The 27,098-nt window shown below is 51.6% G+C and overlaps 1 protein-coding gene across 1 annotated transcript in view; it reads right to left on the bottom strand.

Moving 5' to 3' along the window:
• The window catches only part of LOC148451042 (plasma membrane calcium-transporting ATPase 2), a gene marked incomplete at its 5' end in the record, with an annotated part of 455,435 nt that overhangs the window by 274,122 nt on the left and 154,215 nt on the right, over positions 1-27,098 (bottom strand). The window contains 2 exons of the mRNA XM_088462347.1: positions 25,236-25,323; positions 25,936-26,115. Of these exons, the coding sequence (XP_088318473.1) occupies positions 25,236-25,323; positions 25,936-26,115 (268 nt within the window). The remainder of the gene's footprint in view (positions 1-25,235; positions 25,324-25,935; positions 26,116-27,098) is intronic.

Below are 27,098 nucleotides of genomic sequence, written 5' to 3'. Positions count from 1 at the left end.
TGCTGCCTCCTCATATACATACAGTGTAATCACAGCCCAGCATAGGGACACCCACTGCTGCCTCCTCATATACATACAGTGTAATCACAGCCCAGTATAGGGATACCCACTGCTGCCTTCTCATATCTGTACAATGCAAGCAGAGCCCAGCATAGGGACACCCACTGCTGCCTCCTCATATCTGTACAGTGTAATCACAGCCCAGCATAGGGATACCCACTGCTGCCTTCTCATATCTGTACAATGCAAGCAGAGCCCAGCATAGGGACACCCACTGCTGCCTCCTCATATCCGTACAGTATAAGCACAGCCCAGCATAGGGACGCCCACTGCTGCCTCCTCATATCCGTACAGTGTAAACACAGCCCAGCATAGGGACGCCCACTGCTGCCTCCTCATATCTGTACAGTGTAATCACAGCCCAGCATAGGGATACCCACTGCTGCCTTCTCATATCTATACAGTGTAAGCACAGCCCAGCATAGGGACGCCACTGCTGCCTCCTCATATACATACAGTGTAAGCACAGCCCAGCATAGGGACACCCCATGCTGCCTTCTCATATCTGTACAGTGTAATCACAGCCCAGCATAGGGACGCCCACTGCTGCCTTCTCTTATCCGTACAGTGTAAGCACAGCCCAGTATAGGGACACCCACTGCTGCCTCCTCATATCCATACAGTGTAATCACAGCCCAGCATAGGGACGCCCACTGCTGCCTTCTCATATCCGTACAGTGTAATCACAGCCCAGCATAGGGACACCCACTGCTGCCTCCTCATATCCGTACAGTGTAATCACAGCCCAGCATAGGGACGCCCACTGCTGCCTTCTCATATACATACAGTGTAAGCACAGCCCAGCATAGGGATGCCCACTGCTGCCTCCTCATATCTGTACAGTGTAATCAAAGCCCAGCATAGGGACACCCACTGCTGCCTCCTCATATCCATACAGTGTAATCACAGCCCAGCATAGGGACGCCACTGCTGCCTCCTCATATCTGTACAGTGTAATCACAGCCCAGCATAGGGACGCCCACTGCTGCCTTCTCATATCCGTACAGTGTAATCACAGCCCAGCATAGGGACACCCACTGCTGCCTCCTCATATCTGTACAGTGTAATCACAGTCCAGCATAGGGACACCCACTGCTGCCTCCTCATATACATACAGTGTAATCACAGTCCAGCATAGGGACGCCCACTGCTGCCTTCTCATATCCATACAGTGTAAACACAGCCCAGCATAGGGACGCCCACTGCTGCCTCCTCATATCCGTACTGTGTAAGCACAGCCCAGCATAGGGACGCCCACTGCTGCCTTCTCATATCCGTACAGTGTAAGCACAGCCCAGCATAGGGACGCCCACTGCTGCCTTCTCATATCCGTACTGTGTAAGCACAGCCCAGCATAGGGACACCCACTGCTGCCTCCTCATATCCATACAGTGTAATCACAGCCCAGCATAGGGACGCCCACTGCTGCCTTCTCATATACATACAGTGTAAGCACAGCCCAGCATAGGGATGCCCACTGCTGCCTCCTCATATCTGTACAGTGTAATCACAGCCCAGCATAGGGACACCCACTGCTGCCTCCTCATATCCATACAGTGTAATCACAGCCCAGCATAGGGACGCCACTGCTGCCTCCTCATATCTGTACAGTGTAATCACAGCCCAGCATAGGGACGCCCACTGCTGCCTTCTCATATCCGTACAGTGTAAGCACAGCCCAGCATGGGGACCCACTGCTGCCTTCTCATATCCGTACAGTGTAATCACAGCCCAGCATAGGGACACCCACTGCTGCCTCCTCATATCTGTACAGTGTAATCACAGCCCAGCATAGGGACGCCCACTGCTGCCTTCTCATATCTGTACAGTGTAATCACAGCCAAGCATAGGGACACCCACTGCTGCCTCCTCATATCTGTACAGTGTAATCACAGCCCAGCATAGGGACATCCACTGCTGCCTCCTCATATCCTTACAGTGTAAGCACAGCCCAGCATAGGGACACCACTTCTGCCTTCTCATATCCGTACAGTGTAATCACAGCCCAGCATAGGGACACCTACTGCTGCCTCCTCATATCCGTACAGTGTAAGCACAGCCCAGCATAGGGACGCCACTGCTGCCTTCTCATATCTGTACAGTGAAAGCACAGCCCAGCATAGGGACGCCACTGCTGCCTTCTCATATCTGTACAGTGTAAGCACAACCCAGCATAGGGACACCCACTGCTGCCTTCTCATATCCGTACAGTGTAATCACAGCCCAGCATAGGGACACCAACTGCTGCCTCCTCATATCCGTACAGTGTAAGCACAGCCCAGCATAGGGATGCCCACTTCTGCCACCTCATATACGTACAGTGTAAGCACAGCCCAGCACAGGGACACCCACTGCTGCCTCCTCATATCTGTACAGTGTAATCACAGCCCAGCATGGGGACACCCACTGCTGCCTCCTCATATCCGTACAGTGTAAGCACAGCCCAGCATAGGGACACCCACTGCTGCCTTCTCATATCTGTACAGTGTAATCACAGCCCAGCATAGGGACACCCACTGCTGCCTTCTCATATCCATTCAGTGTAAGCACAGCCCAGCATAGGGACACCCACTGCTGCCTTCTCATATCCGTACAGTGTAATCACAGCCCAGCATAGGGACACCCACTGCTGCCTTCTCATATCCATTCAGTGTAAGCACAGCCCAGCATAGGGACACCCACTGCTGCCTTCTCATATCCATACAGTGTAATCACAGCCCAGCACAGGGACACCCACTGCTGCCTCCTCATATCTGTACAGTGTAATCACAGCCCAGCATGGGGACGCCCACTGCTGCCTTCTCATATCTGTACAGTGTAATCACAGCCCAGCATAGGGACACCCACTGCTGCCTTCTCATATCCGTACAGTGTAAGCACAGCCCAGCATAGGGACGCCCACTGCTGGCTTCTCATATCCATTCAGTGTAAGCACAGCCCAGCATAGGGACACCCACTGCTGCCTTCTCATATCCGTACAGTGTAAGCACAGCCCAGCATAGGGACACCCACTGCTGCCTTCTCATATCCATACAGTGTAATCACAGCCCAGCATAGGGACACCCACTGCTGCCTTCTCATATCCGTACAGTGTAAGCACAGCCCAGCATAGGGACGCCCACTGCTGCCTTCTCATATCCGTACAGTGTAAGCACAGCCCAGCATAGGGACGCCCACTGCTGCCTTCTCATATCTGTACAGTGTAAGCACAGCCCAGCATAGGGACACCCACTGCTGCCTTCTCATATCTGTACAGTGTAAGCACAGCCCAGCATAGGGACACCCACTGCTGCCTTCTCATATCCATACAGTGTAAGCACAGCCCAGCATAGGGACGTCCACTGCTGCCTCCTTATATCTGTACAGTGTAATCACAGCCCAGCATAGAGACACTCACTGCTGCCTCCTCATATCTGTACAGTGTAATCACAGCCCAGCATAGGGACACCCACTGCTGCCTTCTCATATCTGTACAGTGTAAGTACAGCCCAGCATAGGGACGTCCACTGCTGCCTCCTTATATCTGTACAGTGTAATCACAGCCCAGCATAGAGACACCCACTGCTGCCTCCTCATATCCGTACAGTGTAATCACAGCCCAGCATAGGGACACCCACTGCTGCCTTCTCATATCCATACAGTGTAAGCACAGCCCAGTATAGGGACACCCACTGCTACCTTCTCATATCCGTACAGTGTAATCACAGCCCAGCATAGGGACGCCCACTGCTGCCTCCTCATATCTGTACAGTGTAATCACAGTCCAGCATAGGGACACCCACTGCTGCCTCCTCATATACATACAGTGTAATCACAGCCCAGCATAGGGACACCCACTGCTGCCTCCTCATATACATACAGTGTAATCACAGCCCAGCATAGGGACACCCACTGCTGCCTCCTCATATCCGTACAGTGTAATCACAGCCCAGTATAGGGACACCCACTGCTGCCTCCTCATATCCGTACAGTGTAATCACAGCCCAGCATAGGGACACCCACTGCTGCCTCCTCATATCTGTACAGTGTAATCACAGCCCAGCATAGGGATACCCACTGCTGCCTTCTCATATCTATACAGTGTAAGCACAGCCCAGCATAGGGACGCCACTGCTGCCTCCTCATATACATACAGTGTAAGCACAGCCCAGCATAGGGACACCCCATGCTGCCTTCTCATATCTGTACAGTGTAATCACAGCCCAGCATAGGGACGCCCACTGCTGCCTTCTCTTATCCGTACAGTGTAAGCACAGCCCAGCATAGGGACACCCACTGCTGCCTCCTCATATCCATACAGTGTAATCACAGCCCAGCATAGGGACGCCCACTGCTGCCTTCTCATATACATACAGTGTAATCACAGCCCAGCATAGGGACGTCCACTGCTGCCTCCTCATATCTGTACAGTGTAATCACAGCCCAGCATAGGGACGCCCACTGCTGCCTTCTCATATCTGTACAGTGTAATCACAGCCCAGCATAGGGACGCCCACTGCTGCCTCCTCATATCCGTACAGAGTAAGTACAGCCCAGCATAGTGACACCCACTGCTGCCTCCTCATATCTGTACAGTGTAAGCACAGCCCAGCATATGGACGCCCCCTGCTGCCTCCTCATATCTGTACAGTGTAATCACAGCCCAGCATAGGGACGCCCACTGCTGCCTCCTCATATCTGTACAGTGTAATCACAGCCCAGCATAGGGATACCCACTGCTGCCTCCTCATATCTGTACAGTGTAATCACAGCCCAGCATAGGGACGCCCACTGCTGCCTCCTCATATCTGTACAGTGTAATCACAGCCCAGCATAGGGATACCCACTGCTGCCTCCTCATATCTGTACAGTGTAATCACAGCCCAGCATATGGACGCCCCCTGCTGCCTCCTCATATCTGTACAGTGTAATCACAGCCCAGCATAGGGATACCCACTGCTGCCTCCTCATATCTGTACAGTGTAATCACAGCCCAGCATAGGGATACCCACTGCTGCCTCCTCATATCTGTACAGTGTAATCACAGCCCAGCATAGGGACGCCCACTGCTGCCTCCTCATATCTGTACAGTGTAATCACAGCCCAGCATAGGGATACCCACTGCTGCCTCCTCATATCTGTACAGTGTAATCACAGCCCAGCATAGGGACGCCCACTGCTGCCTCCTTATATCTGTACAGTGTAATCACAGCCCAGCATAGGGACACCCACTGCTGCCTCCTCATATCCGTACAGTGTAATCACAGCCCAGCATAGGGACGTCCACTGCTGCCTCCTTATATCTGTACAGTGTAATCACAGCCCAGCATAGAGACACTCACTGCTGCCTCCTCATATCTGTACAGTGTAATCACAGCCCAGCATAGGGACACCCACTGCTGCCTTCTCATATCTGTACAGTGTAAGTACAGCCCAGCATAGGGACGTCCACTGCTGCCTCCTTATATCTGTACAGTGTAATCACAGCCCAGCATAGAGACACCCACTGCTGCCTCCTCATATCTGTACAGTGTAATCACAGCCCAGCATAGGGACGCCCACTGCTGCCTCCTCATATCCGTACAGTGTAATCACAGCCCAGCATACGGACACCCACTGCTGCCTCCTCATATCCGTACAGTGTAATCACAGCCCAGCATAGGGACACCCACTGCTACCTTCTCATATCCATACAGTGTAAGCACAGCCCAGTATAGGGACACCCACTGCTACCTTCTCATATCCGTACAGTGTAATCACAGCCCAGCATAGGGACGCCCACTGCTGCCTCCTCATATCTGTACAGTGTAATCACAGTCCAGCATAGGGACACCCACTGCTGCCTCCTCATATACATACAGTGTAATCACAGCCCAGCATAGGGACACCCACTGCTGCCTCCTCATATACATACAGTGTAATCACAGCCCAGCATAGGGACACCCACTGCTGCCTCCTCATATCCGTACAGTGTAATCACAGCCCAGTATAGGGACGCCCACTGCTGCCTCCTCATATCTGTACAGTGTAATCACAGCCCAGCATAGGGATACCCACTGCTGCCTTCTCATATCTATACAGTGTAAGCACAGCCCAGCATAGGGACGCCACTGCTGCCTCCTCATATACATACAGTGTAAGCACAGCCCAGCATAGGGACACCCCATGCTGCCTTCTCATATCTGTACAGTGTAATCACAGCCCAGCATAGGGACGCCCACTGCTGCCTTCTCTTATCCGTACAGTGTAAGCACAGCCCAGCATAGGGACACCCACTGCTGCCTCCTCATATCCATACAGTGTAATCACAGCCCAGCATAGGGATGCCCACTGCTGCCTTCTCATATACATACAGTGTAATCACAGCCCAGCATAGGGACACCCACTGCTGCCTCCTCATATCCGTACAGTGTAATCACAGCCCAGCATAGGGACACCCACTGCTGCCTCCTCATATCCGTACAGTGTAATCACAGCCCAGCATAGGGACACCCACTGCTGCCTTCTCATATCCGTACAGTGTAATCACAGCCCAGCATAGGGACGCCCACTGCTGCCTTCTCATATACATACAGTGTAATCACAGCCCAGCATAGGGACACCCACTGCTGCCTCCTCATATCCGTACAGTGTAAGCACAGCCCAGCATAGGGACACCCACTGCTGCCTTCTCATATCCATACAGTGTAAGCACAGCCCAGTATAGGGACACCCACTGCTGCCTTCTCATATCCGTACAGTGTAATCACAGCCCAGCATAGGGACGCCCACTGCTGCCTCCTCATATCTGTACAGTGTAATCACAGTCCAGCATAGGGACACCCACTGCTGCCTCCTCATATACATACAGTGTAATCACAGCCCAGCATAGGGACACCCACTGCTGCCTCCTCATATACATACAGTGTAATCACAGCCCAGTATAGGGATACCCACTGCTGCCTTCTCATATCTGTACAATGCAAGCAGAGCCCAGCATAGGGACACCCACTGCTGCCTCCTCATATCTGTACAGTGTAATCACAGCCCAGCATAGGGATACCCACTGCTGCCTTCTCATATCTGTACAATGCAAGCAGAGCCCAGCATAGGGACACCCACTGCTGCCTCCTCATATCCGTACAGTATAAGCACAGCCCAGCATAGGGACGCCCACTGCTGCCTCCTCATATCCGTACAGTGTAAACACAGCCCAGCATAGGGACGCCCACTGCTGCCTCCTCATATCTGTACAGTGTAATCACAGCCCAGCATAGGGATACCCACTGCTGCCTTCTCATATCTATACAGTGTAAGCACAGCCCAGCATAGGGACGCCACTGCTGCCTCCTCATATACATACAGTGTAAGCACAGCCCAGCATAGGGACACCCCATGCTGCCTTCTCATATCTGTACAGTGTAATCACAGCCCAGCATAGGGACGCCCACTGCTGCCTTCTCTTATCCGTACAGTGTAAGCACAGCCCAGTATAGGGACACCCACTGCTGCCTCCTCATATCCATACAGTGTAATCACAGCCCAGCATAGGGACGCCCACTGCTGCCTTCTCATATCCGTACAGTGTAATCACAGCCCAGCATAGGGACACCCACTGCTGCCTCCTCATATCCGTACAGTGTAATCACAGCCCAGCATAGGGACGCCCACTGCTGCCTTCTCATATACATACAGTGTAAGCACAGCCCAGCATAGGGATGCCCACTGCTGCCTCCTCATATCTGTACAGTGTAATCAAAGCCCAGCATAGGGACACCCACTGCTGCCTCCTCATATCCATACAGTGTAATCACAGCCCAGCATAGGGACGCCACTGCTGCCTCCTCATATCTGTACAGTGTAATCACAGCCCAGCATAGGGACGCCCACTGCTGCCTTCTCATATCCGTACAGTGTAATCACAGCCCAGCATAGGGACACCCACTGCTGCCTCCTCATATCTGTACAGTGTAATCACAGTCCAGCATAGGGACACCCACTGCTGCCTCCTCATATACATACAGTGTAATCACAGTCCAGCATAGGGACGCCCACTGCTGCCTTCTCATATCCATACAGTGTAAACACAGCCCAGCATAGGGACGCCCACTGCTGCCTCCTCATATCCGTACTGTGTAAGCACAGCCCAGCATAGGGACGCCCACTGCTGCCTTCTCATATCCGTACAGTGTAAGCACAGCCCAGCATAGGGACGCCCACTGCTGCCTTCTCATATCCGTACTGTGTAAGCACAGCCCAGCATAGGGACACCCACTGCTGCCTCCTCATATCCATACAGTGTAATCACAGCCCAGCATAGGGACGCCCACTGCTGCCTTCTCATATACATACAGTGTAAGCACAGCCCAGCATAGGGATGCCCACTGCTGCCTCCTCATATCTGTACAGTGTAATCACAGCCCAGCATAGGGACACCCACTGCTGCCTCCTCATATCCATACAGTGTAATCACAGCCCAGCATAGGGACGCCACTGCTGCCTCCTCATATCTGTACAGTGTAATCACAGCCCAGCATAGGGACGCCCACTGCTGCCTTCTCATATCCGTACAGTGTAAGCACAGCCCAGCATGGGGACCCACTGCTGCCTTCTCATATCCGTACAGTGTAATCACAGCCCAGCATAGGGACACCCACTGCTGCCTCCTCATATCTGTACAGTGTAATCACAGCCCAGCATAGGGACGCCCACTGCTGCCTTCTCATATCTGTACAGTGTAATCACAGCCAAGCATAGGGACACCCACTGCTGCCTCCTCATATCTGTACAGTGTAATCACAGCCCAGCATAGGGACATCCACTGCTGCCTCCTCATATCCTTACAGTGTAAGCACAGCCCAGCATAGGGACACCACTTCTGCCTTCTCATATCCGTACAGTGTAATCACAGCCCAGCATAGGGACACCTACTGCTGCCTCCTCATATCCGTACAGTGTAAGCACAGCCCAGCATAGGGACGCCACTGCTGCCTTCTCATATCTGTACAGTGAAAGCACAGCCCAGCATAGGGACGCCACTGCTGCCTTCTCATATCTGTACAGTGTAAGCACAACCCAGCATAGGGACACCCACTGCTGCCTTCTCATATCCGTACAGTGTAATCACAGCCCAGCATAGGGACACCAACTGCTGCCTCCTCATATCCGTACAGTGTAAGCACAGCCCAGCATAGGGATGCCCACTTCTGCCACCTCATATACGTACAGTGTAAGCACAGCCCAGCACAGGGACACCCACTGCTGCCTCCTCATATCTGTACAGTGTAATCACAGCCCAGCATGGGGACACCCACTGCTGCCTCCTCATATCCGTACAGTGTAAGCACAGCCCAGCATAGGGACACCCACTGCTGCCTTCTCATATCTGTACAGTGTAATCACAGCCCAGCATAGGGACACCCACTGCTGCCTTCTCATATCCATTCAGTGTAAGCACAGCCCAGCATAGGGACACCCACTGCTGCCTTCTCATATCCGTACAGTGTAATCACAGCCCAGCATAGGGACACCCACTGCTGCCTTCTCATATCCATTCAGTGTAAGCACAGCCCAGCATAGGGACACCCACTGCTGCCTTCTCATATCCATACAGTGTAATCACAGCCCAGCACAGGGACACCCACTGCTGCCTCCTCATATCTGTACAGTGTAATCACAGCCCAGCATGGGGACGCCCACTGCTGCCTTCTCATATCTGTACAGTGTAATCACAGCCCAGCATAGGGACACCCACTGCTGCCTTCTCATATCCGTACAGTGTAAGCACAGCCCAGCATAGGGACGCCCACTGCTGGCTTCTCATATCCATTCAGTGTAAGCACAGCCCAGCATAGGGACACCCACTGCTGCCTTCTCATATCCGTACAGTGTAAGCACAGCCCAGCATAGGGACACCCACTGCTGCCTTCTCATATCCATACAGTGTAATCACAGCCCAGCATAGGGACACCCACTGCTGCCTTCTCATATCCGTACAGTGTAAGCACAGCCCAGCATAGGGACGCCCACTGCTGCCTTCTCATATCCGTACAGTGTAAGCACAGCCCAGCATAGGGACGCCCACTGCTGCCTTCTCATATCTGTACAGTGTAAGCACAGCCCAGCATAGGGACACCCACTGCTGCCTTCTCATATCTGTACAGTGTAAGCACAGCCCAGCATAGGGACACCCACTGCTGCCTTCTCATATCCATACAGTGTAAGCACAGCCCAGCATAGGGACACCCACTGCTGCCTTCTCATATCTGTACAGTGTAAGCACAGCCCAGCATAGGGACGCCCACTGCTGCCTTCTCATATCCGTACAGTGTAAGCACAGCCCAGCATAGGGACGCCCACTGCTGCCTTCTCATATCTGTACAGTGTAAGCACAGCCCAGCATAGGGACAACCACTGCTGCCTTCTCATATCCATACAGTGTAAGCACAGCCCAGCATAGGGACGCCCACTGCTGCCTTCTCATATCCGTACTGTGTAAGCACAGCCCAGCATAGGGACGCCCACTGCTGCCTTCTCATATCCGTACAGTGTAAGCACAGCCCAGCATAGGGACGCCCACTGCTGCCTTCTCATATCCGTACTGTGTAAGCACAGCCCAGCATAGGGACACCCACTGCTGCCTCCTCATATCCGTACAGTGTAAGCAAAGCCCAGCATAGGAACACCCACTGCTGCCTCCTCATATCTGTACAGTGTAAGCACAGCCCAGCATAGGGACACCCACTGCTGCCTTCTCATATCCGTACAGTGTAAGCACAGCCCAGCATAGGGACGCCCACTGCTACCTTCTCATATCCGTACAGTGTAAGCACAGCCCAGCATAGGGACGCCCACTGCTGCCTTCTCATATCTGTACAGTGTAAGCACAGCCCAGCATAGGGACACCCACTGCTGCCTTCTCATATCTGTACAGTGTAAGCACAGCCCAGCATAGGGACACCCACTGCTGCCTTCTCATATCCATACAGTGTAAGCACAGCCCAGCATAGGGACACCCACTGCTGCCTTCTCATATCTGTACAGTGTAAGCACAGCCCAGCATAGGGACGCCCACTGCTGCCTCCTCATATCCGTACAGTGTAAGCACAGCCCAGCATAGGGACACCCACTGCTGCCTCCTCATATCCATACAGTGTAAGTACAGCACAGCAAAAGGACGCCCCCTGCTGCCTCCTCATATCCGTACAATGTAAGTACAGCCCAGCATAGGGACGCCCACTGCTGCCTCCTCATATCCGTACAGTGTAAGTACAGCCCAGCATAGGGATGCCCACTGCTGCCTTCTCATATCCATACAGTGTAATCACAGCCCAGCATAGGGACGCCCCATGCTGCCTTCTCATATCCATACAGTGTAATCACAGCCCAGCATACGGACACCCACTGCTGCCTTCTCGTATCTGTACAGTGTAAGCACAGCCTAGCATAGGGACACCACTGCTGCCTTCTCATATCCATACAGTGTAATCACAGCCCAGCATAGGGACAACCACTGCTGCCTTCTCATAACCGTACAGTGTAATCACAGCCCAGCATAGGGACGCCCCCTGCTGCGTTCTCATATCCGTACAGTGTAATCACAGCCCAGCATAGGGATGCCCACTGCTGCCTCCTCATATACATACAGTGTAATCACAGCCCAGCATAGGGACGCCCACTGCTGCCATCTCATATCCGTACAGTGTAAGCACAGCCCAGCATAGGGACCCCCACTGCTGCCTCCTCATATCCGTACTGTGTAATCACAGCCCAGCATAGGGATGCCCACTGCTGCCACCTCATTCCTGTACAGTGTAAGCACAGCCCAGCATAGGGACACCCACTGCTGCCTTCTCATATCTGTACAGTGTAATCACAGCCCAGCATAGGGACGCCCACTGCTGCTTTCTCATATCCCTACAGTGTAAGCACAGCCCAGCATAGGGACCCCCACTGCTGCCTCCTCATATCCGTACTGTGTAATCACAGCCCAGCATAGGGATGCCCACTGCTGCCACCTCATTCCTGTACAGTGTAAGCACAGCCCAGCATAGGGACGCCCACTGCTGCCTTCTCATATCCGTACAGTGTAATCACAGCCCAGCATAGGGATGTCCCCTGCTGCCTCCTCATTTCTGTACAGTGTAATCACAGCCCAGCATAGGGACGCCCACTGCTGCCTCTTCATATCTGTACAGTGTAATCACAGCCCAGCATAGGGACACCCACTGCTGCCTCCTCATATCTGTACAGTGTAATCACAGCCCAGCATAGGGACACCACTGCTGCCTCCTCATATCTGTACAGTGTAATCACAGCCCAGCATAGGGACACCACTGCTGCCTTCTCATATCCGTACAGTGTAAGCACAGCCCAGCATAGGGACACCACTGCTGCCTCCTCATATCCATACAGTGTAATCACAGCACAGCATAGGGACGCCCACTGCTGCCTTCTCATATCCATACAGTGTAAGCACAGCCAGGCATAGGGACGCCCACTGCTGCCTCCTCATATCCGTACAGTGTAAGCACAGCCCAGCATAGGGACGCCCACTGCTGCCTTCACATATCCGTACAGTGTAAGCACAGCCCAGCATAGGGACGCCCACTGCTGCCTTCACATATCCGTACAGTGTAATCACAGCCCAGCATAGGGACACCCACTGCTGCCTTCACATATCCGTACAGTGTAAGCACAGCCCAGCATAGGGACGCCCACTGCTGCCTACTCATATCCGTACAGTGTAATCACAGCCCAGCATAGGGACGCCCACTGCTGCCTCCTCGTATCTGTACAGTGTAATCACAGCCCAGCATAGGGACACCCACTGCTGCCTCCTCATATCCGTACAGTGTAAGTACAGCCCAGCATAGGGACGCCCCCTGCTGCCTTCTCATATCCATAGAGTGTAATCACAGCCCAGCATAGGGACGCCCACTGCTGCCTTCTCATATCCATACAGTGTAATCACAGCCCAGCATAGGGACACGCACTGCTGCCTCCTCATATCTGTACAGTGTAATCACAGCCCAGCATAGGGACACCCACTGCTGCCTCCTCATATCCATACAGTGTAATCACAGCCCAGCATAGGGACGCCCACTGCTGCCTTCTCATATCCGTACAGTGTAATCACAGCCCAGCATAGGGACACGCACTGCTGCCTCCTCATATCTGTACAGTGTAATCACAGCCCAGCATAGGGACACGCACTGCTGCCTTCTCATATCCATACAGTGTAATCACAGCCCAGCATAGGGACACCCACTGCTGCCTCCTCATATCTGTACAGTGTAATCACAGCCCAGCATAGGGACGCCCACTGCTGCCTCCTCATATCTGTACAGTGTAAGCACAGCCCAGCATAGGGACGCCCACTGCTGCCTTCTCATATCCATACAGTGTAAGCACAGCCCAGCATAGGGACACCCACTGCTGCCTCCTCATATCCGTATTGTGTAATCACAGCCCAGCATATGGACGCCCACTGCTGCCTTCTCATATCCATACAGTGTAAGCAAAGCCCAGCATAGGGACGCCCACTGCTGCCTTCTCATATCCATACAGTGTAAGCAAAGCCCAGCATAGGGACGCCCACTGCTGCCTCCTCATATCTGTACAGTGTAAGCACAGCCCAGCATATGGACACCACTGCTGCCTTCTCATATCCATACAGTGTAAGCACAGCCCAGCATAGGGACACCCACTGCTGCCTTCTCATATCCGTACAGTGTAATCACAGCCCAGCATAGGGACACCACTGCTGCCTCCTCATATCCGTACAATGTAAGCACAGCCCAGTATAGGGACACCCACTGCTGCCTTCTCATATCTGTACAGTGTGAGCACAGCCCAGCATAGGGACACCCACTGCTGCCTTCTCATATCTGTACAGTGTAAGCACAGCCCAGCATAGGGACACCCACTGCTGCCTTCTCATATCCGTACAGTGTAATCACAACCCAGCATAGGGACACCCACTGCTGCCTCCTCATATACATACAGTGTAATCACAGCCCAGCATAGGGACACCACTGCTGCCTTCTCATATCTGTACAGTGTAAGCACAGCCCAGCATAGGGACGCCCACTGCTGCCTTCTCATATCTGTACAGTGTAAGCACAGCCCAGCATAGGGACACCCACTGCTGCCTTCTCATATCCGTACAGTGTAATCACAACCCAGCATAGGGACACCCACTGCTGCCTCCTCATATACATACAGTGTAATCACAGCCCAGCATAGGGACACCACTGCTGCCTCCTCATATCTGTACAGTGTAATCACAGCCCAGCATAGGGACGCCCACTGCTGCCTCCTCATATCTGTACAGTGTAATCACAGCCCAGCATAGGGACCCCCACTGCTGCCTTCTCATATCTGTACAGTGTAAGCACAGCCCAGCATAGGGACGCCACTGCTGCCTTCTCATATCTGTACAGTGTAATCACAGCCCAGCATAGGGACCCCCACTGCTGCCTTCTCATATCTGTACAGTGTAATCACAGCCCAGGATAGGGACGCCCACTGCTGCCTTCTCATATCTGTACAGTGTAAGCACAGCCCAGCATAGGGACACCCACTGCTGCCTTCTCATATCTGTACAGCGTAAGCACAGCCCAGCATAGGGACACCCACTGCTGCCTCCTCATATCTGTACAGTGTAATCACAGCCCAGCATAGGGACACCCACTGCTGCCTCCTCATATCCGTACAGTGTAATCACAGCCCAGCATAGGGACGCCCACTGCTGCCTTCTCATATCCGTACAGTGTAATCACAGCCCAGCATAGGGACACCCACTGCTGCCTTCTCATATCCATACAGTGTAAGCACAGCCTAGCATAGGGACACCACTGCTGCCTTCTCATATCCGTGATATCTGTCAGACCCCTCTGAGCATGTAATGAGCCCCCTAGTAATGTCAGTGAGGACCGGCCATAGGGCTTAGTTACAGTGACACAATGTTATCTGTCAGACCCCTCTGAGCATGTAATGAGCCCCCTAGTAATGTCAGTGAGGACCGGCCATAAGGCTTAGTTACAGTGACACAATGTTATCTGTCAGACCCCTCTGAGTATGTAATGAGCCCCTAGTAATGTCAGTGAGGACCGGCCATAAGGCTTAGTTACAGAGACACAATGTTATCTGTCAGACCCCTCTGAGCATGTAATGAGCCCCTAGTAATGTCAGTGAGGACCGGCCATAGGGCTTAGTTACAGTGACACAATGTTATCTGTCAGACTTCTCTGAGCATGTAATGAGCCCCTAGTAATGTCAGTGAGGACTGGCCATAGGGCTTAGTTACAGTGACACAATGTTATCTGTCAGACCCCTCTGAGTATGTAATGAGCCCCTAGTAATGTCAGTGAGGACCGGCCATAGGGCTTAGTTACAGTGACACAATGTTATTTGTCAGACCCCTCTGAGCATGTAATGAGCCTCTAGTAATGTCAGGGAGGACCGGCCCTAGGGCTTAGTTACAGTGACGCAATGTTATCTGTCAGACCCCTCTGAGCATGTAATGAGCCCCCTAGTAATGTCAGTGAGGACCGGCTATAGAGCTTAGTTACAGTGACACAATGTTATCTGTCAGACCCCTCTGAGTATGTAATGAGCCCCCTAGTAATGTCAGTGAGGACCGGCCATAGGGCTTAGTTACAGTGACGCAATGTTATCTGTCAGACCCCTCTGAGCATGTAATGAGCCCCCTAGTAATGTCAGTGAGGACCGGCCATAGGGCTTAGTTACAGTGACACAATGTTATCTGTCAGACCCCTCTGAGCATGTAATGAGCCCCCTAGTAATGTCAGTGAGGACCGGCCATAAGGCTTAGTTACAGTGACACAATGTTATCTGTCAGACCCCTCTGAGTATGTAATGAGCCCCCTAGTAATGTCAGTGAGGACCGGCCATAGGGCTTAGTTACAGTGACACAATGTTATCTGTCAGACCCCTCTGAGCATGTAATGAGCCCCCTAGTAATGTCAGTGAGGACCGGCCATAGGGCTTAGTTACAGTGACGCAATGTTATCTGTCAGACCCCTCTGAGCATGTAATGAGCCCCCTAGTAATGTCAGTGAGGACCGGCCATAGGGCTTAGTTACAGTGACGCAATGTTTTCTGTCAGACCCCTCTGAGCATGTAATGAGCCCCCTAGTAATGTCAGTGAGGACCGGCCATAAGGCTTAGTTATAATGACGCAATGTTATCTGTCAGACCCCTCTGAGCATGTAATGAGCCCCCTAGTAATGTCAGTGAGGACCGGCCATAAGGCTTAGTTACAGTGACACAATGTTATCTGTCAGACCCCTCTGAGCATGTAATGAGCCCCCTAGTAATGTCAGTGAGGACCGGCCATAAGGCTTAGTTACAGTGACACAATGTTATCTGTCAGACCCCTCTGAGCTTGTAATGAGCCCCCTAGTAATGTCAGTGAGGACCGGCCATAAGGCTTAGTTACAGTGACACAATGTTATCTGTCAGACCCCTCTGAGCTTGTAATGAGCCCCCTAGTAATGTCAGTGAGGACCGGCTATAGAGCTTAGTTACAGTGACACAATGTTATCTGTCAGACCCCTCTGAGCATGTAATGAGCCCCCTAGTAATGTCAGTGAGGACCGGCCATAGGGCTTAGTTACAGTGACACAATGTTATCTGTCGGACCCCTCTGAGCATGTAATGAGCCCCCTAGTAATGTCAGTGAGGACCGGCCATAAGGCTTAGTTGCAGTGACACAATGTTATCTGTCAGACCCCTCTGAGTATGTAATGAGCCCCCTAGTAATGTCAGTGAGGACCGGCCATAGGGCTTAGTTACAGTGACACAATGTTATCTGTCAGACCCCTCTGAGCATGTAATGAGCCCCCTAGTAATGTCAGTGAGGGCCGGCCATAAGGCTTAGTTACAGTGACACAATGTTATCTGTCAGACCCCTCTGAGTATGTAATGAGCCCCCTAGTAATGTCAGTGAGGACCGGCCATAGGGCTTAGTTACAGTGACACAATGTTATCTGTCAGACCCCTCTGAGTATGTAATGAGCCCCCTAGTAATGTCAGTGAGGACCGGCCATAGGGCTTAGTTACAGTGACACAATGTTATCTGTCAGACCCCTCTGAGTATGTAATGAGCCCCCTAGTAATGTCAGTGAGGACCGGCCATAGGGCTTAGTTACAGTGACACAATGTTATCTGTCAGACCCCTCTGAGCATGTAATGAGCCCCCTAGTAATGTCAGTGAGGGCCGGCCATAAGGCTTAGTTACAGTGACACAATGTTATCTGTCAGACCCCTCTGAGCATGTAATGAGCCCCCTAGTAATGTCAGTGAGGACCGGCCATAGGGCTTAGTTACAGTGACACAATGTTATCTGTCAGACCCCTCTGAGTATGTAATGAGCCCCCTAGTAATGTCAGTGAGGACCGGCCATAGGGCTTAGTTACAGTGACACAATGTTATCTGTCAGACCCGTCTGAGCATGTAATGAGCCCCCTAGTAATGTCAGTGAGGACCGGCCATAGGGCTTAGTTACAGTGACGCCATTTTATCTGTCAGACACCTCTGAGCATGTAATGAGCCCCCTAGTAATGTCAGTGAGGACCGGCCATAGGGCTTAGTTACAGTGACGCAATGTTATCGGTCAGACCTCTCTGAGTATGTAATGAGCCCCCTAGTAATGTCAGTGAGGACCGGCCATAGGGCTTAGTTACAATGACGCAATGTTATCGGTCAAACCTTTATGCTATCAGCAGCTGTTGGATAAGTGTTTCTGAGAGCTCGTTACCTCATTGCTTTGTAGTTACGCTCTCATTAATCGTGATAAAGGAACATCAGCCATCCCAACTCATTACTAATAAAGGAAGCCTCATTAACTGAAGTGCGCTGCGGCATTATCTTACAAATGAGTCTCACAGGACAGGTCAGCGCTGAGGTCCGCCTTATCTCCTTGTATTACCATCTTCATGCTGGTAACCATTGTACACAGAGGTAACCGGAGCCGCCCTGGCTCGCTGTGTGTATACCGCGGGGCCCGGGTCAGGTTAGTAATGATGTCATTCTGCATTGTGGGAATGAGGGTACTTTTGAGATGAAAATAAAAATGATGCACTAAAGTGAATATCAATAATATATAAATATGTCTGTAATTTACAAACAGGAAGGGTAAAGACCTATTGGCGGTGATTTAGACGTGGACGCAGTAACGGCTGTGATGTTTTTATTAGAACGCTTTCTCCTTTCAGCCAATGATCATCGCCTCCTCACTCCAGAATCCAGGATTTCTCCCGTGCTGCCCCCCCATGGAAACCATCTCACTCATTCCATCATATACCCCAGCCTGCATTGCTTCAAGCAGGCGCTAACCACCCACCTATACATAACAGCATATCCGTCCTCCACTTCTGCCAACACGCAGTCTACCCTCTGTCACCCTCCCATTCTAACTCCCCTGGTTTCTGCCCTTAGCTCCCCTTACACTGGCTTACTCCTTATGTCTTCCATCTGTCTCCCCCTTCCCTTTATACTGTAAGCTCCAGGAACTAGTACCGTACCTGTACCAACCAACTACCCTAATCAAGGAACTAGTACCGCACCTGTACCAACCAACTACCCTAATCAAGGAACTAGTACCGTACCTGTACCAACCAACTACCCTAATCAAGGAACTAGTACCGTACCTGTACCACCAACTACCCTAATCAAGGAACTAGTACCGTACCTGTACCAACCAACTACCCTAATCAAGGAACTAGCACCGTACCTGTACCAACCAACTGACCTAATCAAGGAACTAGCACCGTACCTGTACCAACCAACTACCCTAATCAAGGAACTAGTACCGTACCTGTACCAGCCAACTACCCTAATCAAGGAACTAGCACCGTACCTGTACCAACCATCTACCATAATCAAGGAACTAGCACCGTACCTGTACCAACCATCTACCCTAATCAAGGAACTAGTACCGTACCTGTACCAACCAACTACCCTAATCAAGGAGCTAGCACCGTACCTGTACCAAGCAACTACCCTAATCAAGGAACTAGCACCGTACCTGTACCAACCATCTACCCTAATCAAGGAACTAGCACCGTACCTGTACCAACCAACTACCCTAATCAAGGAACTAGCACCGTACCTGTACCAACCATGTACCCTAATCAAGGAACTAGCACCGTACCTGTACCAACCATCTACCCTAATCAAGGAACTAGCACCGTACCTGTACCAACCAACTACCCTAATCCAGGAATTGGCATCGTACATGTATGCATCAATTGCTCCGATACAAAAACTAGCACCATACCTGTACCATTCTACTGCCCTGAGCCAGGAACTAGCACTGTACCTGTACCCATCAACTGCCCTGAGCCAGGAACTAGCATCAAACCTGTACCCATCAACTGCCCTGATAAAAACTAGCACCGTACCTGTACCCACCAACCACCAAATGTCCTGAGCCGAGATTTAGCATCGTACCTGTACCCATCAACTGCCCTGAGCCAGGAACTAGCACCATACCTGTACCCATCAACTGCCCTCAGCTAGGAACTAGGATCATACCTGTACCCATCAACTGCTCTGATCCAAGACCTAGCATTGTACCTGTACCCACCAACTGCCCTGAGCCAGGAACTAGCATCATACCCAGGGGCGTATCTATAATGGGTGCAGTGTGTGCGGGGCACACGGGCCCCTGGGTCCAGGGGGGCCCTGCACCGCTCACACTGCACCCATATTGTTTTTAAACTTACCTGTCCGAGGTCCAGCATCGGGTGTCACTGCTGCTCAGAACACCGGAAAAATGGCAGCCGCGGCCACTTTTTCGGCGTTCTGCGCATGTGCAGTAGACTCCGGGCACACTCTAGTGCCCGGAGTCTACTAATGCTCCGGTGGCTGGCCAGCCGCATCAGTCGGCTGCCAGCCACCAGGGAGAGAGGAGTGGGCCCCACACGAGTGCACACGGGCCCCCTCCTCTCTTAAAATGCCCTAATCATACCTGTACCCATCAACTGCTCTGATCCAAGAACTAGCACCATACTTGTACCCACCAAATGTCCTGAGCCAAGATCTAGCATCGTACCTGTACTCACCAACTGCCCTGAGCCAGGAACTAGCATCGTACCTGTACCCACCAACTGGACTAAACCAGGGACTACCAACCGTACCTGTGCCAACCAACTACCTTAATCCAGGAATTAGCATTGTACCTGTGCCTACCAACTGCACTGATAAAAGAACTAGCACCGTACCTGTACCCACCAACTACCCTGAGCAAAGAACTAGCACTGTACCTGAACCCATCAACTGCCCTGAGCCAGTAACTCGCATCGTACCTGTACCCATCAACTGCTCTGAGCCAAGAACTAGCATTGTACCTGTACCCACCAACAGTACTGATAAAAGAACTAGCACCGTACCTGTACCCACCAAATGTCCTGAGCCAAGATCTAGCATCGTACCTGTACCCAACAACTGCCCTGATACAAGAACTAACACCGTACCTGTGCCAACCAACTACATTAATCGAGGAACTAGCACCGTACCTGTACCCATCAACTGCCCTGAGCCAGGAACTATCATTGTAAATATACCCACCAACTGCCCTGAGCCATAAACTAGCACAGTAAATGTATCCATCAACTGCTCTGAGCAAAGAACTTGCACCGTACCTGGATCCATCAACTGCTCTGAGCCAAGACCTAGCATTGTACCTGTACCCACCAACTGCCCTGAGCCAGAAACTAGCACAGTACCTGTATCCATCAACTGCTCTGAGCCAGGAACTAGCACCGTACCTGTATCCATCAACTGCTCTGAGCCAAGAACTAGCATTGTACTTGTACCCACCAACAGCACTGATAAAAGAACTAGCACGAACCTGTACCCACCAAATGTTCTGAGCAAAGATCTAGCATCGTACCTGTACCCAACAACTACCCTGATACAAGAACTAGCACCGTACCTGTACCCATCAACTGACCTCAGCTAGGAACTAGCACCATAACTGTACCCACCAACTGTCCTGAGCCAAGAACTAGCAATGTACCCATCAACTGCCCTAAACCAGGAACTAGCATCGTACCTGCACCCATCAACTGCCCTGTGCCAAGAACTAGCAATGTACCAACCGACTGCCCTAATCCAGGGACTACCACCGTACCTGTACCAACCAACTACCTAAATCCAGGAATTAGTATTTTACCTGTACCTACCAACTGCACTGATAAAAGAACTAGCACTGTACCTGTACCCATCAACTGCCCTGAGCCAGTAACTAGCATTGTACCTGTACCCACCAACTGCCCTGAGCCAGGAACTAGCACTGCACCTGTATCCATCAACTGCTCTGAGCCAAGAACTAGCACCGTACCTGTACCCATCAACTGCTCTGAGCCAGGAACTATCATTGTACCTATACCCACCAACTGCCCATAGCTAGAAACTAGCACAGTACCTGTATCCATCAACTGCTCTGAGCCAAGAACTAGCATTCTACCTGCACCCACCAACTGCCCTGAGCCAAGATCCAGCACCGTACCTGTACCCACCAACTGCCCTGAGCCAAGATCTAGCACCGTACCTATTCCCACCAACTGCCCTGATCCAAAAACTAGCATTGTTCCTGTACCCACCAACTGCACTGATACACGAACTAGCACTGTACCTGTACCCACCAACTGCCTTGTGCCAAGAACTAGCATCGCACATGTATCCATCAATTGCCCTGAGCCAGGAACTAGCACCGTACCTGATCCATCAACTGCTCGGATACAAGAATTAGCACCGTACCTGTACCCACCGACTGCCCTAACCCAGGAACTAGCATTGTACCTGTAACCCCCAGCTGCTCTGAGCCACGAACTAGCACTGTACCTGTACCCACCAAATATCCTGAGCCAAGATCTAGCACCGTACCTGTACCCACCAACTGCCCTGAGCCAAGATCTAGCACCGTACCTATTCCCACCAACTGCCCTGATCCAAAAACTAGCATTGTTCCTGTACCCACCAACTGCACGGATACACGAACTAGCACTGTACCTGTACCCACCAACTGCCTTGTGCCAAGAACTAGCATCGCACATGTATCCATCAATTGCCCTGAGCAAGGAACTAGCACCATACCTGTATCCATCAACTGCTCGGATACAAGAATTAGCACCGTAATGGTACCCACCAACTGCCCTAAGCCAGGAACTAGCATTGTACCTGTAACCCCCAGCTGCTCTGAGCCACGAACTAGCACTGTACCTGTACCCACCAAATATCCTCAGCCAAGATCTAGCACCGTACCTGTACCCACCAACTGCCCTGAGCCAAGATCTAGCACCGTACCTATTCCCACCAACTGCCCTGATCCAAAAACTAGCATTGTTCCTGTACCCACCAACTGCACTGATACACGAACTAGCACTGTACCTGTACCCACCAACTGCCTTATGCCAAGAACTAGCATCGCACATGTATCCATCAATTGCCCTGAGCCAGGAACTAGCACCGTACCTGTATCCATCAACTGCTCGGATACAAGAATTAGCACCGTACCTGTACCCACCAACTGCCCTAAGCCAGGAACTAGCATTGTACCTGTAACCCCCAGCTGCCCTGAGCCACGAACTAGCACTGTACCTGTACCCACCAAATATCATGAGCCAAGATCTAGCACCGTACATGTACCATCCAACTGCCCTGAGCCAGGAACTAGCACAGTACCTGTATCCATCAACTGCCCTGAGCCAGGAACTAGCATTGTACCTGTAACCCCCAGCTGCCCTGAGCCACGAACTAGCACTGTACCTGTACCCACCAAATATCCTGAGCCAAGATCTAGCACTGTACTTGTACCCACCAACTGCCCTGAGCCAGGAACTAGCACAGTACCTGTATCCATCAACGGCCCTGAGCCACGAACCAGCATTGTACCTGAACCCACCAACTGCCCTGAGCCAGGAACTAGCGCCGTACCTGTACCCACCAACTGCCCTAAGCCAGGAACTAGCACCGTACTGGTAACCACCATCTGCCCTGAGCCAGGAACTAGCTGCGTACCTGTACCCACCAACTGCCCTGAGCCAGGAAATAGCATCGTAGCTGTATCCATCAACAGCTCGGATACAAGAATTAGCACCATACCAGTACCCACCAACTGCCCTAAGCCAGGAACTAGCATTGTACCTGTAACCCCCAGCTGCCCTGAGCCACGAACTAGCACCGTACCTGTACCCACCAAATATCCTCAGCCAAGATCTAGCACCGTACCAATACTCACCAACTGCCCTGATCCAAAAACTAGCATTGTACCTGTACCCACCAACTGCACTGATACACAAACTAGCACTGTACCTGTACCCACCAACTGCCTTGTGCCAAGAACTAGCATCGCACATGTATCCATCAATTTGCCCTGAGCTAGGAACTAGCACTGTACCTGTACCCACCACCTACCCTGAGCCAGGAACTACCACAGTACCTGTACCCACAAACTGTCCTGAGCCAGGAACTAGCACCGTACTGGTACCCACCATCTGCCCTGAGCCAGGAACTAGCATCATACCTATACCCACCAACTGCCCTGAGCCAGGAACTAGCATCGTACCTATACCTACCAACTGCCCTGAGCCAGGAACTAGCACAGTATCTGTATCCATTAACTGCCCTGAGCCATGAACTAGCATTGTACCTGTACCCACCAACTGCCCTGAGCCAGGAACTAACGCCGTACCTGTACCCACCAACTGTCCTAAGCCAGGAACTAGCACCGTACTGGTACCCACCATCTGCCCTGAGCCTGGAACTAGCACCGTACCTGTATCCACCAACTGCCTTGAGCCAGGAAGTAGCATTGTACCTGTATCCACCAACTTTCCTGAGCCAGGAACCAGCACCATACCTGTACCACCCAACTGCCCTGATCCAGGAAGTAGCACCGTACCTATACCCATCAACTGCCCTGAGCCAGGAACCAGCACCGTATCTGTATTTATCAACTGCCCAGAAGCAGGAGCTAGCACCATATCTGTACCCACCAGCTGCCCTGAGCCAAGATCTAGAAACGTACCTGTACCCACCAGCTGCTCTGAGCCAAGATCTAGAAACGTACCTGTACCCACCAGCTGCCCTGAGCCAAGATCTAGAAACGTACCTGTACCCACCAGCTGCCCTGAGCCAAGATCTAGCACCGTACTTGTACCCACCAGCTGCCCTGAGCCAAGAGCACCAAACCTGTACCCACCACCTGCCCTAAACCAGGAACTAGCACCGTACCTGTACCCACCAGCTAGCTCCAGTCCCTGTCTGTCAATATATTAGTGAATAAATCCTCATTGCGAACAACACCGGTAATGACACTTGACGCATGCACAGCGTAGACCACCGATAATCACTCAACTGCATAAACAAAGACATTGCATCCTGAATAAAGCCCAATGTCAGGAGTTTGAGTGGGTAGAGCAGCCAATATTAGAGTCAGATATTCGGGAAGCGGTTACTCCACAGGATGTCTGGCTATAAAATGGGCATTAGAGACACTTCAGTATTACTTATCAGGAGAGTCTTATGTAGTGGCCTGGAGTCCTGCTCTCGTGACCTGGTTACATTCCATGAAAGAAGAGAATCCAAGACTCATGACTCACATACCTGGCCCTGCAGACATTGTTTTTCAAGTCCATCACCTGACGCTACAACTTGATCTTAAAGCAAGTTGAACTATAGTTCCATGCTTCCACCTCAGGTGGTCAAGGACTACACTCTAACAAGGACTACTGTACTTTCTAACAAGAACTACCCTCTAGCAAGGACTGCCCTCTAGCAAGGACTACTGTACCTTCTAACAAGAACTAGCCTCTAGCAAGGTCTACTGTACCTTCTAACAAGAACTACCCTCAAAAGAGGACTGCCCTCTATCAAGGACTACTCTCTAACAAGAATCACCCTGTATCCAGGACTGCCCTCTACCCAGGACCCTAAGCAGGTGTTGACTCCAGCCCTTTCTCGCACCTATAGGAAGCTGTGTGCCTGTGGTGAAGCCTCCATGTGGCTCCATGTATGCTGCCCTGCTGTTGCTGTTACCATCCAATATAGTCAGAGTGTTTTAGCTACAGGAGGACGCTGCCATGCCAGACACACGCTACAGTCCTATTTAGCTTCTGTTAATGTTTATTTCTTACTGGAACCTTTGAAACACCAATAAAAAAATACCTGGTGAGAGTACTTACCTTTCACCAGGGTATGTTTATCAGTAGGTGAGGAACGAGCCAGGACCCTCAGTTTGGGCCAGACTTTATCAATCCGCTCTTGCTCAATCTGTAGAGAAAGTGAATGAAATGCTGTAATATAGGGGCCTATTTATTGTTACATTTCCCTGAAAACACCCAAAATATTCGCTATCCCCTAAAAGTACACCTAAATGTACTGGGGTCCCCCCATTTCCCACGGCAGCTGCAGCTCCCTTAGATTTGTATGGGGGATGGGATGCTGTCATTTACCAAGTTTGGACCCTGCAGTGACGCCATCTGAAGACGGCCGAGTGCTGCTGCAGCCAAGGGCTAAACTAACCGGGAGCAAACCCCCCCCAGCAATGGCCACTGCGCATGTGTAGTCAGCAGACCGCAAATGCTCGGAGTCCTGAGAGCGAAGTGAAGACACCGCGGACACGGTCACTACTCTCCGAGCACATCGCAGGGACTGGCTTCCCTCAGATCCCCTGTCCCTGTATGTGCTGTTTGATACATCACGGCGCTATCTTTGCATACTGCAATGCGATCATAGCGCTAATATCGCACCCAGTATCGCTCTGAGTATGTGATTATTGATAAATGGGCCCCATAATCTGATACAGTAGCTTCACGGCAGATTCTGCCATCTGGAATTAGCAGGAAGAGTTACCTCCGTACATCTGGGTACACGAGAACTAACCTCCCCCTTCTCATTGCGAATCCTCCTGTTAAATTCTTTCCCATCAATGCAGAGAAAATCCTCTCCTGGATGTACGATGCCGCACTTAATGGCAATGGCTCGCGCTGTATTAATGTTATCACCCGTCACCATGCGAACAGTGATGCCAGCCCGCTGGCATTTTCTTATCGCCTCTGGTACCTGCACAGAACAGGAAAAGAAAGGAACCATTCTAACAAGACCAATGAAAAAAGGCTTTTATTACATGGACGCGCCAACTCCACCCAATAACCTTTTGAAATTTAGAGGTAATAAATAATGAATTTTACATATGTCCTAGTATGAAGAGCATGTGAGCCTACGTCGCCCCTCTCCTTCCTCATTCATAGCCAGATAGCTTGGTAGATGCCTACAGATCTGTCAGACCAGCACAGACACGTTACTGAAGGCGTCACCCTTTAATGTTGCAGGAAAAGGTCTTCATATTATAGGAACACAGATTGGGGGGAGGGAATTCAGGGGGTCATTCAGACCCGCTCGCGAGCGGCAGGACGCTCGCAAGCGGGTCGATTGTTCCCCACTGCACATGCTCACAACAGAGGGAGCTCCGTCGTGCGCATGCGCGAGACCCGGCCAGCGACGGGCTCACCATCGCTCCGGGTCTCGCAACAAAGGGGGCGTGCTGTCGATGTTGTCCATGGGAACGCCTACCGTCTCAAGCCGGCCCCACTGACATCACTAGTGATGTCAGTGGGAGTGATTTTGGCTCTGATAGAGCCAAAATCACTCCAGGGCTTGCGGCAGCGAGACCCTACCGCAGGGTCTCCGTCGCAAGCCCGATGGTCGCGATGGTCAAGACCATCGCGACCGTCATCATGGACGCTCGCTATAGCTGTGGGTGGTAACCCACAGCTATGCGAGCGTCCATGAGGACGCTCCAAAAAAAAGGTAGGAGGGCCCTGATTCAGAGCGAGCGTTCTGGTCAGAGCGATCAGGTCTGAATCAGGCCCTCAGTTCATTGTGAGCTGCATTGTTTTAAAGAGACCAAAGTGCCAGGACCAATTCAATCATTATTCCCGCAATGGAATAGGGCTTAAATAAAACACTTCATTCTGATACTCAGTAGTGTAACAAGGTAACGGAGGGTCCCAAAGGTGCATATTGTAAGGGCCCCATGTCCATGA

This window comes from Taudactylus pleione, unplaced genomic scaffold (assembly GCF_031769625.1).
Source record: "Taudactylus pleione unplaced genomic scaffold, aTauple2 ptg001196l, whole genome shotgun sequence".
Classification (NCBI taxonomy): domain Eukaryota; kingdom Metazoa; phylum Chordata; class Amphibia; order Anura; family Myobatrachidae; genus Taudactylus; species Taudactylus pleione.
Note: the sequence above shows the minus strand (reverse complement) of the source record. Positions and strands in the feature narration are given on the sequence as shown.